The sequence below is a fragment of the Centroberyx affinis genome, unplaced genomic scaffold (genome assembly GCF_046629955.1).
Source record: "Centroberyx affinis isolate AG114_WGS23_722 - 3 ecotype Tasmania unplaced genomic scaffold, CSIRO-AGI_Caff_v1 ptg003278l_1, whole genome shotgun sequence".
NCBI lineage: Eukaryota > Metazoa > Chordata > Actinopteri > Beryciformes > Berycidae > Centroberyx > Centroberyx affinis.
In genome coordinates this window covers 98,516-115,553 of record NW_027281295.1, presented here as the reverse complement: position 1 = coordinate 115,553, position 17,038 = coordinate 98,516, and the positions used below count along the sequence as shown (strand labels likewise).

The window sequence follows — 17,038 nt, the reverse complement described above, 5'->3', positions numbered from 1 at the left end:
ACTGTGTTGCTCCTCCCTTCTCCATTTCCTGCAAATGTCTTCTGATTAGTGAAGTCACATGTGCACATCTGTGTTTGTGTGTGTATGTGTGTGTACTTTTTGTTGAGATTTGTTTATGAGAAACTCTCTTGTATTGAATAGCTCTGATTGAAAGGAGGTGAAAAATGCTGAGAAGGGAAATTTTACAAGATACTTCATTTCTGAGATGAAGTATGTTGTTTTCAATACAAGAGTATGTTTTTCAAGTTATTATAGTATATATGGCCTGATGAAGACTATAGTTGAAACACATTGGCACAGCCCATATAAAGGCTTTTTAATCTTTTCAACAAAGAAGTGTGGCTTGGACTGTTCTTTTGGGGAAATCTGCCTTCTTAACCACAAACAATGAGCTTCATTCCCCTTTTTTGCCTGTTGATGTGTAAACCTTGACTCAGAGACGGGTCGGCCATCTGGAAGTTCTGGAAAAGTCCAGAACGGCCGCTTGCATGGGATACCAAGATGGCGCCGCGGATGGCTGCCCCGGTGTGTTGGTGCGCATTGCCACACGGAACTTTCCGGCAAGATGAAAGGTGGAGGTATCTGTTTTTATACAAACAGTGGATGGTGTAAGGATGCACTGTTCTCCTGATCTGGAATCACTTTTCATAAACTGTAAACCCTCGTGAGTTTGTTTCATTCATTCTGGTCGGTGTTTACGTTCCACCGCAGGCCAACGTGCAGGAGTCACAGCGTACGCTCGCCGACCAGATACTGTGTGTGGAGCGGACAAACCCGGATTCCTTAGTTATTGTCATCGGTGACTTTAACAAAGGAAATCTCACCCATGAACTCCCCAAATAGACAGTTTATTAAATGCCCGACCAGAGAGGAGAACATCCTGGATCACTGTTACACCACAGTAAGCAGTGCCTATCACGCCGTCCCCCGCGCTGCACTGGGACACTCTGACCACGTCATGATCCACCTGATTCCTGCATACAGGCAGAAGCTGTGGAAGATCTTCAGGCGTGCTTGGACTGCACTGACTGGGAGGTTTTCAGGACTGCTACCAACAGTCTGGACGAGTACACAGAGGCTGTGACATCATACGTTACCTTCTGTGAGGACAGCTGTGTACCATCACGCACTACGGTGAGGTACAACAACGACAAACCCTGGTTCACAGCCCAACTCAGACAGCTAAGGTCGGAGAAGGAGGAGGCGTTTAGGAGTGGGGACAGAGTCAGGTTTATAGAGTCGAAGTACAGGTTTAGCAAAGCGGTGAGAGAAGCTAAACGACTGTACTCAGAGAAACTCCAACACCAGTTCTCAGCCAACGACTCTGCTTCTGTCTGGAAAGGGCTCAGACAGATTCAAGTCAAGTCAAGTCAAGTTTATTTATATAGCCCTTTGTCACAAGCATGTCTCAGAGGACTTTACAGAGAGTGTGTCTAGCTAGGTCTAACTAAACACAATCAATGGTGAACAAAGTTATGTAAGACAAACATAGCAAAAAAAGACAAAAAAAAACACAGGTAGGCAAGAGCAGATTTAGCAAGACAAAACAAACTACCTATTCTACATAGCCTAACCTACCCGGCACCCCAGCCTTAGACCCTAAATGCACACAAGGAAAAACTCCCAAGAAAAACCTTAGTAGGAAAACCTGGAAGAAACCTTGGGCGGGCTGAGGCAAATAGGGCCCCCCCCCCCCGGGACGGCTTATCGTGCAATAGGTGCCGGGCAAAACATTGACAGAGTCATGGGCAGCAATAATGACAGAAGCAAAACAGAGAGAAACAAAAAGAAGGAGAAGCGGCATGCAGCGATGAGAGGGGGGGTGAGGCCAGCGCTAGAAAATTCAGTGAGACGAGGGCAGCAGTCGTAATTCTGCGTCCAGGTGAGAACAGCGGCAGGGAAGAGCAAGGCGGCACTGACGACGAAGAGCCAGGGCAGCACCCGTCACTGCCAGGTAGAACACCAGCTACAAACCTAGAGCCCCCCCACTCTGCTAACGACTTGCGCCTGGCCAACAACTTGAATGAGTTCTACTGCCGCTTTGAAAGACAATGGGACAGCCCTGACACCTCTCCACAGCTGCCCACCTCGGATCACAGACTTTCTGTCGGACAGGAAGCAGCACGTGAAGCTGGGAAAACACGTCTCTGACTCCCGGACCATCAGCACCGGTTCCCCCGCAAGGCTGCGTTCTTTCCCCTCTACTCTTCTCCCTGTACACCAACAGCTGCACCTCCAGTCACCAGTCTGTCAAGCTCCTGAAGTTCGCGGACGACACCGCCCTCATTGGGCTCATCTCTGGTGGGGATGAGTCAGCCTACAGGCAGGAGATCGACCGCCTGGTGTCCTGGTGCGGACTGAACAACCTGGAGCTCAACGCTGTGAAGACAGTGGAGATGGTTGTGGACTTCAGGAAGAACCCAGCCCCACTCACCCCCATCACCCTGAGAGACTCCCCAGTCGACACTGTGGAGTCCTTCCGGTTCCTGGGCTCCATCATCACCCAGCACCTCAAGTGGGAGCTGAACATCAGCTCCCTCACCAAAAAAGCACAACAGAGGATGTCCTTCCTGCGGCAGCTGAGGAAGTTCAACCTGCCGAAGACGATGATGGTGCACTTCTACACCTCCATCATTGAGTCCATCCTCACCTCCTCCATCACCATCTGGTACGCTGCTGCCACTGCCAAGGACAAGGGCAGACTGCAGCGTATCATTCGCTCCACTGAGAACGTGATTGGCTGCAATCTGCCTTCCCTCCAGGACCTGTACGCCTCCAGGACCCTGAGGCGAGCAGGAAAGATTGTGGCCGACCCCTCTCACCCTGGACACAAACTTTTTGAAACGCTCCCCTCTGGCAGGAGGCTGCGGTCCATCAGGACCAAAACCTCACACCACAAGAACAGTTTCTTCCCGTCTGCAGCTGCCCTCATCAACAAGCCCCAGGACCCCCACTGACACGGACCCTTATCTCCCCCTCTATACTCCATACTGTTAACCTTTGCACATTCTCTGGTCAATATTTTGCACATTCCTGTACAAACGGTACAGCTTTTTCATTCACTTTAAAAAACAGATATATTGCACATATTTTTTATTATATATTTTTTTCATATTCTGTATTATTTATGTTTCTTGACTTTCTTGACTTGCAGTACTTCCTCCTAACCTATCCCTATTATTTTCCTATTATTTTTCTCCATGTTTATGTTTATTGTATGCACCTTCATACCAAGGCAAATTCCTTGTATTGTGAAAACTTACTTCTGATTCTGATTCTGATTCTGATTGTTCCAGCATCAGGAACCTTTTTATGACCCTGTGCTATGCTTTGTGATACTTTGAGACACTTTGGTGTTCATTTTATGATAATTTGGTGCTTTGGTGTATTCTGGGGTACTTTAGGGCATTTAGCAATACTTTTTAATCTGCTTTGTGGTACAGTGTGGTACATTATGATACTTTGTGGTACTTTGGAGTACGTTTGGGGTAGATTATTGTTTTGGGCCTTTACAAAGCACCATACATAATTTAAGATTGAGCAAGGAGACAATTCATTCATTATTTATTACTGATTGATGGATCCATCCATTCATATTTATTAATTCTAAATGTATTCATCTTTCATCAGATTTTATATATATTTATATTTATAAACTTAAAAGGGGTGGCTGGGGGGTTTAAAAATAAAATGGGGTGAATATTTTTAATTTATATAGTTTTTACCCAAATTTACCTGCAGTTACAACTTCATTCATTTCCTCTATATGTCAGATAATGACAAACCTCAAAGGTGAATTACCTCAGGTGTTATTACCTCAAAGGTAATTACATTTACTCACATTACTGTAAATGAGTAGCTGTTTTGTGTACTTTTCTGAGTATTTTTTAAAGTCGGTCATTTTTCTTTTACTCAAGTACGTATTTTAAATCACATCCATTACAGAGTAATTTTGCTGCTCTCCATAAGCAACACAAACTGGACAATTGTAAATTGACAAATTGTGGAGCCATTCACAATAAACAGTCTGTCAGAAAAGAAGAAAAGAGTAATCTGGCTTTACTTTGTTTGAGCAGTTTATTTTGTCATTTCCAAATTTTTCAATGAAAAGAATTGAGTTTGAACTCTGTCCTCTTGTCCTTTTAGAATTGCAGAGGAAAGATCACATCTATCAACGTTCTCTTTTTTGAAAAAATAATTCAGTAACTTTTACTTTCACAGTACATTTTAAATGAGCTACTTTTTACTTTTACTTAAGTAGATCTTTACACCAGTACTTTTGCTTCTATTTGAGTAAAATACCAGTATACTAATACTCCTTAATTTTAGGTCATTAAGCCACATTAGGCTGTCATATTTAATGGTTTTAGGGCAATTTACTTATCATTTAATTACAAGTATTTCTGTTTTTTACCCAGTGTTTTCCTTTTGATTTTAGTGAATAATTAGGATAAGATAAGGATAAGAAGTATCCCTTATTTATTTCAGATTTCTCCTCATCAGTTTTAGTTAAGTAAACCACATTAAGCCACATTAAGTTCATTCATTTCCATTCATTTTCAACTGGGGATCTTGTCAGGTTTTTTTTTTTTACCATGTTATTGATTTACCTTTAACTTGAAATTTTCACCACAATATCTCCTTGTATCCCCCTGATACCTGAATTAAAGATGTTTTTTTCTATTTTGATTTTAGGTCATTAAGCCACATTAAGCCCTCATTTTTGCCTAATTTCAGACTTTGATGATTTTTTAAAAATGTTTCCCTATTTTTTCTAGACATTCCTTCTGGGCTCTAGTGAAGTGTTACAGTCTCTAATTCATGGTTAAATTTTCTGAGTTTTTCATTTCAATATTAGCTCATTAAGCCACGTTAAGCCCCCTTTTTTGGTCATTTTTTCACTACATCAATTCATAAAAAAATCAAATTGATGTAAATTTTCTTTTTCTTTTCACCATTGCTAGTTCTTATGTTGCTGTATACCTGGGAAAAAAATCTCTTTTTTTTCATTAATGTTAAATATTTTTCTGCCTTGTTAAGCCGTTTTCACATTTAGCCTTTTACAATGTCCCCTCTGTTAGGCCTACAAGAAATTCATCTTCCACTCTCTTTGCTCTCTGAAATAAAATATTCTAAGTATACCGAGTAGTTACAGGAATGATGAAAGACAAACTTATATTTTGGTTTGACCTTTTCAGTTTTCCCACTGAATTTAACAGATCGCTATGAGAAAAAATAATGTTTGTCATCCTACCACCCGTTTACCATTGAGGTATTTTATCCCACAAACACCATGAGACTGTAATGCTTTGCAGACACTTTATTACACAAATAACATTGTTACTGAAAATAGTATTCTTGCAGCGAAACCTCAGTATGTCACAATAAATATCAGACACAGCTCACATCTGACTGGAAAATCTGAAATACAGCTTTTTATATATATACTGATTATGATTATATATATATATATATATATGTATGTGTATATATATAATTAATCATATTTTTTTCCTTTCACTTGAATGCAATACAATCGAAATTAAAGAAGTACGGGTGATACTAGCAGCAGCTATTTTTATAATGTGGCACATTTTGTAATGACAGGTGCTGCAGAAAGGCAAAATACATAATTAAAAAGGCACAAATATACAGGTAAAAATGCCATCGAACTTAAATGTGGACCAAACAAATCTCTCAAAGATTATTCCTGAAATAATGCCATCTGTGCAGATTCAGTACATGGAAGAGATTTATGTAAGTAAAATGATTATAAAAATAAAAACTAACCCTCTCTTTGCTGCTTCCCAGTAAAATAATATATAACATCGTTCTTTAATCCCTCCCAGTGTATTCCTAGCCAAACATCTGGTCCCCGTTAGTTATAAATTAAATGGCAGTAGGACGATTAATTTTGAGAGAAAAGTATTTTTTCGCACAAATAAATAATAACAAGATTGGCAGCCAACACAAACAGTTACACGTACGGTCAATAAAGTACACCCTGGCCATGTGAGCGGAGGGGTCGGCGGGTGTGGATGGAGGGTCTAGGAGGAGGACGCGGGAGGAGGAGGAGGAGGCGGCGCGGAGTACTCCTCGTTCTCGGAGTCGGTGGTCTCCTCCCCGTCCTTCTCCTGGTCGCTGCCCTCGGTGCTGAGCCGGTCGAAGCCTTGCCGGCTGTAGCCTTTTTGAGAGGCGAAGAAGTTCCCCAGGTTCAGGCCGCCGGCCGCTTTACCTGGGCGAGGAGAGCGGACGTCGGAGAGGGAGATTAAAACGATGTCGAGTTAGTTCCGGGTTCACTAACGGGCAGAGGTGTGACCGAGTCTACTTTGCCCGAGTCCCAAGTCAGTCTCGAGTCTTGAGGCACTCAAGTCTCAAGTCTAAATGTAGATTACCAAGTCAAGTCCAAGTCATTAATGTCAAGTCTCAAGTCTAAAAGTAATTACCAAGTCAAGTCCAAGTCATTAATGTCAAGTCTCAAGTCTAAAAGTAGATTACCAAATCAAGTCCAAGTCATTAATGTCAAGTCTCAAGTCTAAAAGTAGATTACCAAGTCAAGTCCAAGTCATTAATGTCAAGTCTCAAGTCTAAAAGTAGATTACCAAATCAAGTCCAAGTCATTAATGTCAAGTCTCAAGTCTAAATGTAGATTACCAAGTCAAGTCCAAGTCATTAATGTCAAGTCTTAAGTCTAAATGTAGATTACCAAATCAAGTCCAAGTCATTAATGTCAAGTCTCAAGTCTAAATGTACATTACCAAATCAAATCCAAGTCATTAATGTCAAGTCTCAAATCTAAAAGTAGATTACCAAGTCAAGTCCAAGTCATTAATGTCAAGTCTCAAGTCTAAATGTAGATTACCAAATCAAGTCCAAGTCATTAATGTCAAGTCTCAAGTCTAAATGTAGATTACCAAGTCAAGTCCAAGTCATTAATGTCAAGTCTCAAGTCTAAATGTAGATTACCAAGTCAAGTCCAAGTCATTAATGTCAAGTCTCAAGTCTAAATGTAGATTACCAAATCAAGTCCAAGTCATTAATGTCAAGTCTCAAGTCTAAAAGTAGATTACCAAGTCAAATCCAAGTCATTAATGTCAAGTCTCAAGTCTAAATGTAGATTACCAAGTCAAGTCCAAGTCATTAATGTCAAGTCTCAAGTCTAAATGTAGATTACCAAGTCAAGTCCAAGTCATTAATGTCAAGTCTCAAGTCTAAAAGTAGATTACCAAGTCAAATCCAAGTCATTAATGTCAAGTCTCAAGTCTAAATGTAGATTACCAAGTCAAGTCCAAGTCATTAATGTCAAGTCTCAAGTCTAAATGTAGATTACCAAGTCAAGTCCAAGTCATTAATGTCAAGTCTCAAGTCTAAAAGTAGATTACCAAGTCAAGTCCATGTCATTAATGTCAAGTCTCAAGTCTAAATGTAGAACAACAAGTCAAGTCAGAACAAATCAAGAGTGCAGTACCAATTTAATATCTTAAAGAAAACTAAATATCTAGGACTTTTCAATGCAATATGGTTTTAATAGGATAAAAACTTGGTAAGAGCATCATGAGTTTGATTTCTATAATAATTTTCAACTTGAATAAATTCAATCATTCCATACAAATTCAGAAAACAGAATTTAAATTCAGTCGTCTGCTGGAACAAATCTCATCACTTTCAATCTAAGTCATTTACACAAACACAAGATCTCAAGTCAAGTCTCAAGTCTTCTCTTCATGCATCAAGTCAAGTCTCAAGCAATTCAAATTGTGACTGACTCAAGTGCAAGTCATGTGACTCGAGTCCCCACCTCTGCTAACATGACAGGGTATCTGCAGGTAAGACTTTTTCAGACCTTTTAAATACAGCCTGGAATTTGATTTAAGATCATTTAAAAACCAAAGTGAATGAACAGAGCTGTCAAAACCAGGCTTTTCTGATTGAACATAGCGAATGAAACTTGTGAGACTGTAAAAGGGCAGAATAAGAAAAACGACACCAGGAACTTAATTGTTAAGAAACATCCAACTGTGTTAAGTAAAGCAGGTAGCATGTATATTGTACAATTAACCCTGTTCTGTATTCATCTTGGATATGCAGAAAAAACAAACATGGCATTAGATGGTGAAAAAAAAAATAAGACGTACGTTCAAACATTAATGTTGATTGAATTCTTTTTGAGGCTTTAAATTTAGATCATTTAAGGCAATTTACTTTTTCTGACAATATAAGAAAATAGGATACCCTATTATGAGGTAGGAATGGTTAACTCTGACAGAGAGTCAAGTTATGACTGAGTTTATCATAAAGCTGAGTTATGATGAGTCCCCATCTGAAGTGTGTTTTTCAAAACAACAAAAAAAAACACTAATAATCTTCCTGCCCTGCCCTGTCCTGTTAGGCCTTCTAACCTCAACATCTGGCTACATGTGTTATATCATCAGACTTCTGAATATTATATTGTAAGTAAGGGAACCATCTACTCATCATGATGGAGAAGAGAAAGCGACACATCATAATGTCTGAAATACATTTATTCATCATATCTGCGGCTTAGGGCTGGCTTCTGCATTTTCAAATTGAGCAGCTGCAAAATCACATTTAGCCGTGACTCTGTGTTGCAATTATATAACAATATTTTCACTTTGTAAAACTATATTTCACAGATGGATTGGGACTGTCTGTCAAATGTATTGCGTGAGCACAGATCCAACAGATGGTGTCCTTTCCTCATAAATGGAGAGTATACTCACTTATTGGCAAAATATCAGCATTTTATTCATAAATTATTATTTGATAGTAATATGATTACCAGTCAATTATGATTCATTGTCATGCTCATCAAAGAAATGAGCCATAATCTAAAAGTTGCACATGAATTGAAAGTCACAAAATCAGATTAAGAACAGGGCAGTGCAGGTTTTGCTTAACAAACATGTGACAGCTCTTTTATGTTTTATGGAAAACTGCTGTTCCAATTATTTTGGCCACTGAGTATACATATATACGTATATATCTCACCAGGGTCCTGTCAATGTTAAATGACCATAGCTTCCTCAAGTAATACAGACGTTGTTGGCCTTTCTTGCACAGCACACCAGTTTTGCACACCAGTACTTTTGGCTTAGATCAATAGTCATGTCCTTGATTGTGTTTTTGACACATTTAGATGCAAGAAGTAGGGTTGGGCAATATATCGATATTATATCGATATTGTGATATAAGACTAGATATCGTCTTAGATTTTGGATATCGTAATATCATGATATGGCATAAGTGTTGTCTTTTGCTGGTTTTAAAGGCTGCATTACAGTAAAGTGATGTCATTTTCTGAACTTACCAGAGTGTTCTAGCTGTTCTATTATTTGCCTTTACCCACTTAGTCATTATATCCACATTACTGATGATTATTTATCAAAAATCTCATTGTGTAAATATATTTGTGAAAGCACCAATAGTCATCCCTACAATATTGTCACAATATCGATATCGAGGTATTTGGTCAAAAATATTGTGATATTTGATTTTGTCCATATCGCCCAGCCCTAGCAAGAAGGCATCACACCGTTGTACAAATTCATCAACGATGGGACTATGGCATGATTCATTTTCTTCTAATAAGCTGAATCAAGCTTCGGAATCATCAACAAACGTACTGACTGCAGCAGGCATCGGAATAAAATAGAAACAACAGGGGTGAAAGGACACACCCTTGTGGGGATCCCGTTTGTTAGCAAGGATATGAGGCTGATGTCTTAAAAGATTCTTGACACGTCTTAAAACTATGTTAAGAAGTGTGGCAGTTGCATCCTCTATCCACCTGTTAGCCCTATAAGCAAACTGGAATGGTTCAAAGATTTCAGTTTTTTTGACAGTGGCTCTTCCTTCACCAGTTTCTCAAAGCACTTCATGACTAGGGAAGTGAGAGCCTTTCGCTATGGGAACTACTGTGGCCTGTTTCCATAGCTTGGGCACTTTCTTCTGCCTAAGTGACACATGGAAAATGTCACAGGAGACTGGGCCTAGTTGTTCAGCATAGGACCTAAGTAGATGGGCACCAAATTTGAGCTGGTCCAGGACATTAATATGCTGGAAATCCCAAATTCCACTCCTGGCTGAAGTATAGAAACCTCCTATAGTCACCTCCAAAAAATACTGTAATATGCCACTATACACCTTAAACTCTCAGTCAGTAACACAGAATGTAGTATTTCACAAAGGACAAACGTACCTCTGAGTTTTCCCAAGATCCCTCCGCTTGAGTTGGGCTCTGCTTTCACTTCACATCTGTCTGCAAAGAGGGAATATTACATGTAAGTGAAAATCCTGATCAAATACACAATGCGCACGACAACCAATAGCTGCAGTGCATTGTTTTATGCTGTTTCTGGCATCCTATTACTTTTGAGCCTTTGGTTAGGGATGGAGATCTCAAGAAACTTTTGAGTCTTTTCTTTTAGAACCAATGACATTAGTATCACACATTTTAAATCAGGATCATTTGTGAGACCAGGGTGTCTGCAGGTTTCAAAAAGCCAAATTTAAGACTTTTGAAGACCTATTTAATGGCAGCAGGAATTTAATTTAAGACCCGTTTCAAAACCAAAATCCTAAGTAATCCTAGGTTTCACTCTTACCGCTGTTATATCCCCAAATACAGTCTAGACAGTTCTACAAATTAACATTAAATCAACAATAATTGCAACCTTCCCATATGGGTCACTGAGACTAAACCTTGTCAAATTGGTCTTTGGGAACCCCTGCCCTTACTTCCATATATCCTGCTTTTCCTCCAGCGGATGAAGACCCCTATGGAAATGACCAGCACCAGGGGGATGAGCAGCAGGGTGGTGATGACGGCCGGGGAGACCCCCCCCCGGCCGCTCTGCTCGGCCTTCATCTTCTTCTCCTCCTCCTCCTCCTCCGGTCGCCGCTGTTGGGTGTGGGCCCGGGACGGCTGCGGCTGCGGCTGCGGCTGCTTCTGCGGGACGGCCGCCGTCTTCGGCTGGGCGGCTACGGCCATCGTCACCTTGTGGCCCGGCTTCAGGTTGGTTTGGACAAATGCCTCCATTTCTATAAGGGGGTAATTTGATGTAAAATTTCATGGCTTTCCATAAATAAGTCAGAGCACTTCCATGACCAAAGGGGTGAGTCTGATTTCCACTCCAGTTGGGCTGAAAACCACCATTTTGTGACCCATTTGTACAATTCCTTAAAGTGTAAATTTTACGACTCTAACAGGCCGAAGGATATTCTAAAAAAATATCTTTATTGCTAGAGAAAACCCTTTTTTTTCTGTTCCAACGAACACATTTTAGAACATCCACTGGCCTCCAAGAGCAGCTGAATTTGTTCTTCCTTTCTACCTTTTTCTAGGGCTCGCATCTTTGTTGTAAGGCGAGGTAGCAACAGTTTTTTGTTTTTTTTTAGGTTTCTTCATACGCCAAAAAACAGTTTTAGCTGCTCTAATTTGGACAGAGAATTGCTTACACTTAAAATTGGAAAATGGTAAAATTTTCAGATATTCGGTAGAAAATCAGCTATCTGCAGCTTCATCCTCAAAAGTCTCAGGATAGGCTTTCAAAAATCCATATCGGTTAAAACCTAGTATTAAATTTGAATGTCTATTCTTTACAGAAATATCTAACTGATGAGTAGAAAAGAGTAGAAAAGAGTCTATGTGACTATGCAAGACATTGAAACTGTCTAATAAATCTGTAGGAATTGAGCAAATAATAGCTGACTTGTCAAACAAAACATCAACATCAACATTACGGATATATAATATTATGTAAAAGACAATGAAGCATCAGCTCACCTTCAAGTTCTTGAACCTCTATTCCACCTTTCTTGACAGAGCGATGTGCTTCTGAAAAAAGTGGGGGGGAACCAAGGCATGGTTAATCGCAATGAAACGATCAGTCTGTCATATGCAGTGTTTGATCCAGGATCCAAGATCTTCCGTATGGGAAGATGGTCCACTGAGCAGCTGCTTTCTTTGTGCAAGTACAATTACCCTACGTTTTCTTCTTTAAAATTACAACTCCTTATTTAGATGAGAGGAAAAAAAATCGAATTTGACCACAGGATTCATTGACGATGGACAAAAACTTTAAAAATTGAAAAATTTTAAAACTTAAAAAAAAATTATAGTAGATCAAAAGTAAACACACCATTTCAAATTTTCACAAAGTGTACCACGAATGCACTGCTAATAGAAGAGCTGTATAGTCTCCAGATGACATGTCAGACTACTTCTAATACAATCACCTTTTTTTTTTAGATTTGATTAATTAATTCATAATGCAAATGTGTCAGGCTTCCCTCAAATGAACACGGTTTGATTGTATGACGCAGTAAAAAAATACTTCTCATAGTCTTAATAAAACTCAGCTTACTCTCAGAGGTGAACTTGAAGACGGAGTCGTTGCTTGTGTCCCCGACGAAGACGCTGCCGTCCTTGCTGACGACGATGTCGTGGGGCATTTGAAACTTCTGAGAATTGAAGCGAAACACAGCTCAGCACACACATTGTTTTCACTGAGGCAGGAGTTAAGAGAGATACAAAAAAATCTTTGTCTTGAGTTCACTGAAGTGTTATATATACACTCACTAGCCCGAATAATAACAGCAGTTTTCCAATAAAAAATAAAAGAGCTGTCACATGTTATAATGTAGTAATCATAATTGACTGGTGATCATATTATTATCAAATACTTTTCAACTTTGCCTCGACTAAATATCACCAAATGTACAGAATCTGCATAAAATTTTAACTTCATTACAAAATAAACCTGCATAACTTGAGTGAATAAATTAAGACCTCTGAAAAAACTATATTTAAGAAATGTCAAGACTATTTAATGCCTTAAATTTAGACAATTTAAGACTTTTTCAGACTTTTTAAGGACCTGCAGATAATGATAAAAATGAAAATTATAAAATTCAGATGAGGAGAGAGTATTTCACAACACTGAGGAACTACTGTATAGTAACTGGTTTCAGCCACGTTGCACAGGGATATTATCTTCTCCTTAATGACAGGGGCTCTGCCACTACTATCTAAAATGGGGTTGTTGAGAGATATTTTTATAATCCAGCTCTTCAGTGCCATATGTTAGTCACCAGAGGAAAAATAAAACCCTCTGTGTGCATGTTTGCATATGTGTGCATTTGCATGTGTGTGTCTCTACCTGTTTCTCTGGGCTGAAGGTATCCACGATATCCTTGGTTGAATAATCTATTATAAATCCTCTGAGTGGAGCTGAGAGGCCGTATGGAGATTCTCCATTTACTGCATAGATCAAACCACCTGCATGTGCACACATGAACACACACACACACACACACACACACGTGTCATTTTCAGGCAGTGGAGGAAGAAGTATTCAGATCTTTGACTTAAGTAAAAGTAGCAATACCACAGTGTAAAAATACTTTGTTACAAGTAAAAGTCCTGCATTCAAAATCTTACTTAAGTCAAAGTACAAAAGTATTTGCATCAAAATATACTTAAAGTAGCAAAAGTAAAAGTAGTCATTATGCAGAATGGCCCATTTCAGAATCATATATATCATGTTATTGGACTATAAATATTGATGCATTAATGTGTTCATCACTTTAATGTGGCAGCTGGTAAAGGTGGAGCTAATTTTAATAACTTTATATACTGCTGGGTAGCTTAACCTATCATAATTTATTAGTGGATTTATAATTTGTATTAATAATCTAAATCTGCAAAGTAACTAGTAACTAAAGCTGTCAAATAAATGTAGTGGAGTACAAGTATAAAGTAGCATGAAATGGAAATACTCAAGTAAAGTACAAGTACCTCTAAATTGTACTTAAGTACAGTACTTGAGTAAATGCACTTAGTTACTTTCCACCACTGTTTTCAAGTGCTTATGGGTACACGATGTCATTTCTCGGGGGCAATAAACTCACCGCCGGCGGGGCTGTAGGAGACGGCGAACACCTCCCCTCCGAACTCCTCCTTCTTGATCTCCTTGACGAATTCGCCGGTGTCGGCCACGAAGCACTGGATGCGTCCGTTCTCCCTGTCGGCCACGCAGAGCTCCTGGCGGTCGGGGAGGAAGACCAGGCTGTGCGGGATTTCAAACGGCGTCCGTCTCCGTCGGTCCGAGGAGCCTCGAGTCAGGAAAAACAAGAGAAGATGGAGGAACAAATGGAGTTTCTGTGTATTCCCGCAGAGCAATGACATATAAAGCTAATAAAAGGATCGTCTTTTTAATGAATGATCGGTTTATGTGAATGTGATCCCAGCTCTCTGGCTGCCTTTATATGGAGAATACAGTAATGTTAGCGAACATACTGTAGCTTATTGGATATTACATACATACATAGACGCACTGCTAATACCACAGTGTGATTTATTATAAAATGGAGTCAGTGTCTACACTACCAGTCAAACGTTTGGACACACCACATTTTTCTTTATTTTTACTATTTTCCACATTTTAGAATAATAATAAAGACATCCAAACTATGAAATAACACAAATGGAATGATGCAGCGACCAAAAAAGCGTTAAAAAAATCAAAATTATCTTATATTTTAGATTCTTTAAAGTAGCCGCCCTTTGCCTTGATGGAAAGGCAAAGGCTTTGGAAAGAAATTCATACATAGGATCAACTTCACTATTTATATTTGTCTAAGAAACACATTTCAAGCATTTAAGCCGAAGCCTTTAGATCAAAATGGCTTTAAGAGAATGAAAAACATAGAACATTCAATCAGGTGTGTCCAAACTTTTGACTGGGAGTGTGAAATAACAGATGAAGAACCAGGAAGTAAGGTCTCCTATCGTGTGTGTGTGTGTGTGCATTTCTGTGAGAAGTGACACTGTGAGTTAACTGTCCTGCAGCTCCATCTAGAGGTGAAGACCGGTATTTTACATGCATGATCCTGTTTTTCCTTTCCTGTTTTGCTATTGCTCGGTCACACAATATTGTTCTAATATTACCAAGTCAACATGTGACTGCTCCGACCAGACTTATGACACATTCATTTTTGTGTGTGTGTGTGTGTGTGTCCGGTAAGATGGATACCTGCGCCCCACTCGGAGAGGTATTTGCCGTCGGGGGAGAACTTGAGTATCCTGGTGTTGCAGTAGCCGTCGGATATGTAGATGTTGCCGGTCACCGTGTCCACAGCCACGTCGGTGGGCTGGCAGAAGTGGTGGCTGTCGCTGCCCGGTGTGAAGGCCTCTCCCAGCACCACCAGGGCTTTGTCTCTGCCGTCGCTGCTCACTTTCAGCACCTAATGTTCGTAGAGAGAGGGGAGGGGGGGGGGATTGGTCGTTGGGCGTCATTAGATGGTGGATGCTGATTAGACTAGAATCAAATTATGGAGGGAACGCTGAATAGTTTTTGGGCATGAAAATGGTCGAATTCAAAGATAGTGAAATTTCAGAAACTTCAGTCTAAAAAAAAAAACTGACATCAGTACAAGCAGTTATCAGTCAAACTCCATTTTTTGTATTCTATTAGTTGTTTAATTATAAGAGGGAATGTAATAAGGGACTTTCGTTAAATCTATGATGAGCTCAAAAGCATTACCTTCCACAATAAAAAAAAAAAGGGTAAACCCCCAGTGGTGGAAGAAGTATTCAGATCTTTGACTTAAGTAAAAGTAGCAATACCACAGTGTAAAAATACTTTGTTACAAGTAAAAGTCCTGCATTCAAAATCTTACTTAAGTCAAAGTACAACAGTATTAGCATCAAAATGTACTTAAAGTAGCAAAAGTAAAAGTAGTCATGATGCAGAATGGCCCATTTCAGAATCAAGGACTATAATTATTGATGCATTAATGTGTTCATCGCTTTAATGTTGCAGCTGGTAAAGGTGGAGCTAATTTTAATTACTTTATATACTGCTGGGTAGCTTAACCTATAAAAATCTATCATAATTTATTAGTTGATTTATAATTTGTATTAATAATCTAAATCTGCGAAGTAACTAGTAACTAAAGCTGTCAAATAAATGTAGTGGAGTAAAAAGTACAATATTTCCCTCTGAAATGTAGTGGAGTAGAAGTATAAAGTAGCATGAAATGGAAATACTCAAGTAAAGTACAAGTACCTCTAAATTGTACTTAAGTACAGTACTTGAGTAAATGCACTTAGTTACATTCCACTACTGTAAACACCTAATGCATGGCCACATTAGTGGATTTTACAGAGGTTGTTCTGCATACCCCATTAGGCTTGGATCCCAGGGGGAACCTGCAGCTTACCTGATGAAGAGCCACATCAGTGACCCAGTAATTATTCTCTTTGTCCGTAGTGATTCCATGAGGCAAGTAAAACCTGCAGCGACAGAACAATGCTTAATCACAGGATGCAGGGTGCATTAAGAGGACGGAAAAAGACGCAACGGTCTCCCGTGTAGCAAAAAAAAAAAAAAGAACTAAATCAGTGCTTACATGTTTCTGCCAGAGGCCTTGAGGACCTGGCCTTTGACCGGGTCCACGACCAAAATGGTGGACTGCTGAATAGGACCTAGGGACCTCTGCTGGTATCTGGCCTCGTCGTCGAAGGTGCTGGAATTAAAGAGAAGAAATGGGTGATTTTGTTAGTAGTTATTAAGGGAAAGAATTTCAATTAGTACATCAGTGTTAATGTCTGAGTTAAATGTCTATAGCACTGATTATACAATACAATGCTGTTTCATCATGTAGCCAAATAATGTTTTGAGGAAATACTGGTAAATTTGAATTTGAGTTGAATTTTGTGGAAGCGTCCTCCTATTCCTCCTATTCTCTCCTTCCTGCTAATCCATTAAATGACTCTGCTAGTTGAAGTATCTTTCTTCTTCTTGACAGTGGTGTTATCTGTTTTTTTTTGTCCTCCAAAACTGAACCAAAATGCTCCATCAGTTCAACCACAAGAGTTTGAACTTCTTAAGGTATCATGGCTTGAAACAAAATTGAGATTTTGACTAAAATAATCTGTTTCCTGGAAATTAATAACTGTGCCCTGGGTTCGATGTAGAGCCTTTTCAGCATGATGCCATAGAGAACATTTCTA

The 17,038-nt window shown here is 39.4% G+C and overlaps 1 protein-coding gene across 1 annotated transcript in view; it reads right to left on the bottom strand.

The window, feature by feature from the left end:
- Positions 1-5,457: 5,457 nt before the first annotated feature.
- Positions 5,458-17,038, bottom strand: part of pam (peptidylglycine alpha-amidating monooxygenase) — a 51,047-nt gene continuing 39,466 nt past the window's right edge. Inside the window, exons 16-25 of the mRNA XM_071538458.1 lie at positions 16,435-16,551; positions 16,246-16,318; positions 15,057-15,267; positions 13,933-14,136; positions 13,182-13,300; positions 12,387-12,483; positions 11,807-11,857; positions 10,759-11,061; positions 10,220-10,279; positions 5,458-6,235 (exon numbers count right to left, since the gene is read on the bottom strand). Coding sequence (XP_071394559.1) covers positions 6,048-6,235; positions 10,220-10,279; positions 10,759-11,061; positions 11,807-11,857; positions 12,387-12,483; positions 13,182-13,300; positions 13,933-14,136; positions 15,057-15,267; positions 16,246-16,318; positions 16,435-16,551 — 1,423 coding nt within the window. The 3' untranslated portion in view covers positions 5,458-6,047. The remainder of the gene's footprint in view (positions 6,236-10,219; positions 10,280-10,758; positions 11,062-11,806; positions 11,858-12,386; positions 12,484-13,181; positions 13,301-13,932; positions 14,137-15,056; positions 15,268-16,245; positions 16,319-16,434; positions 16,552-17,038) is intronic.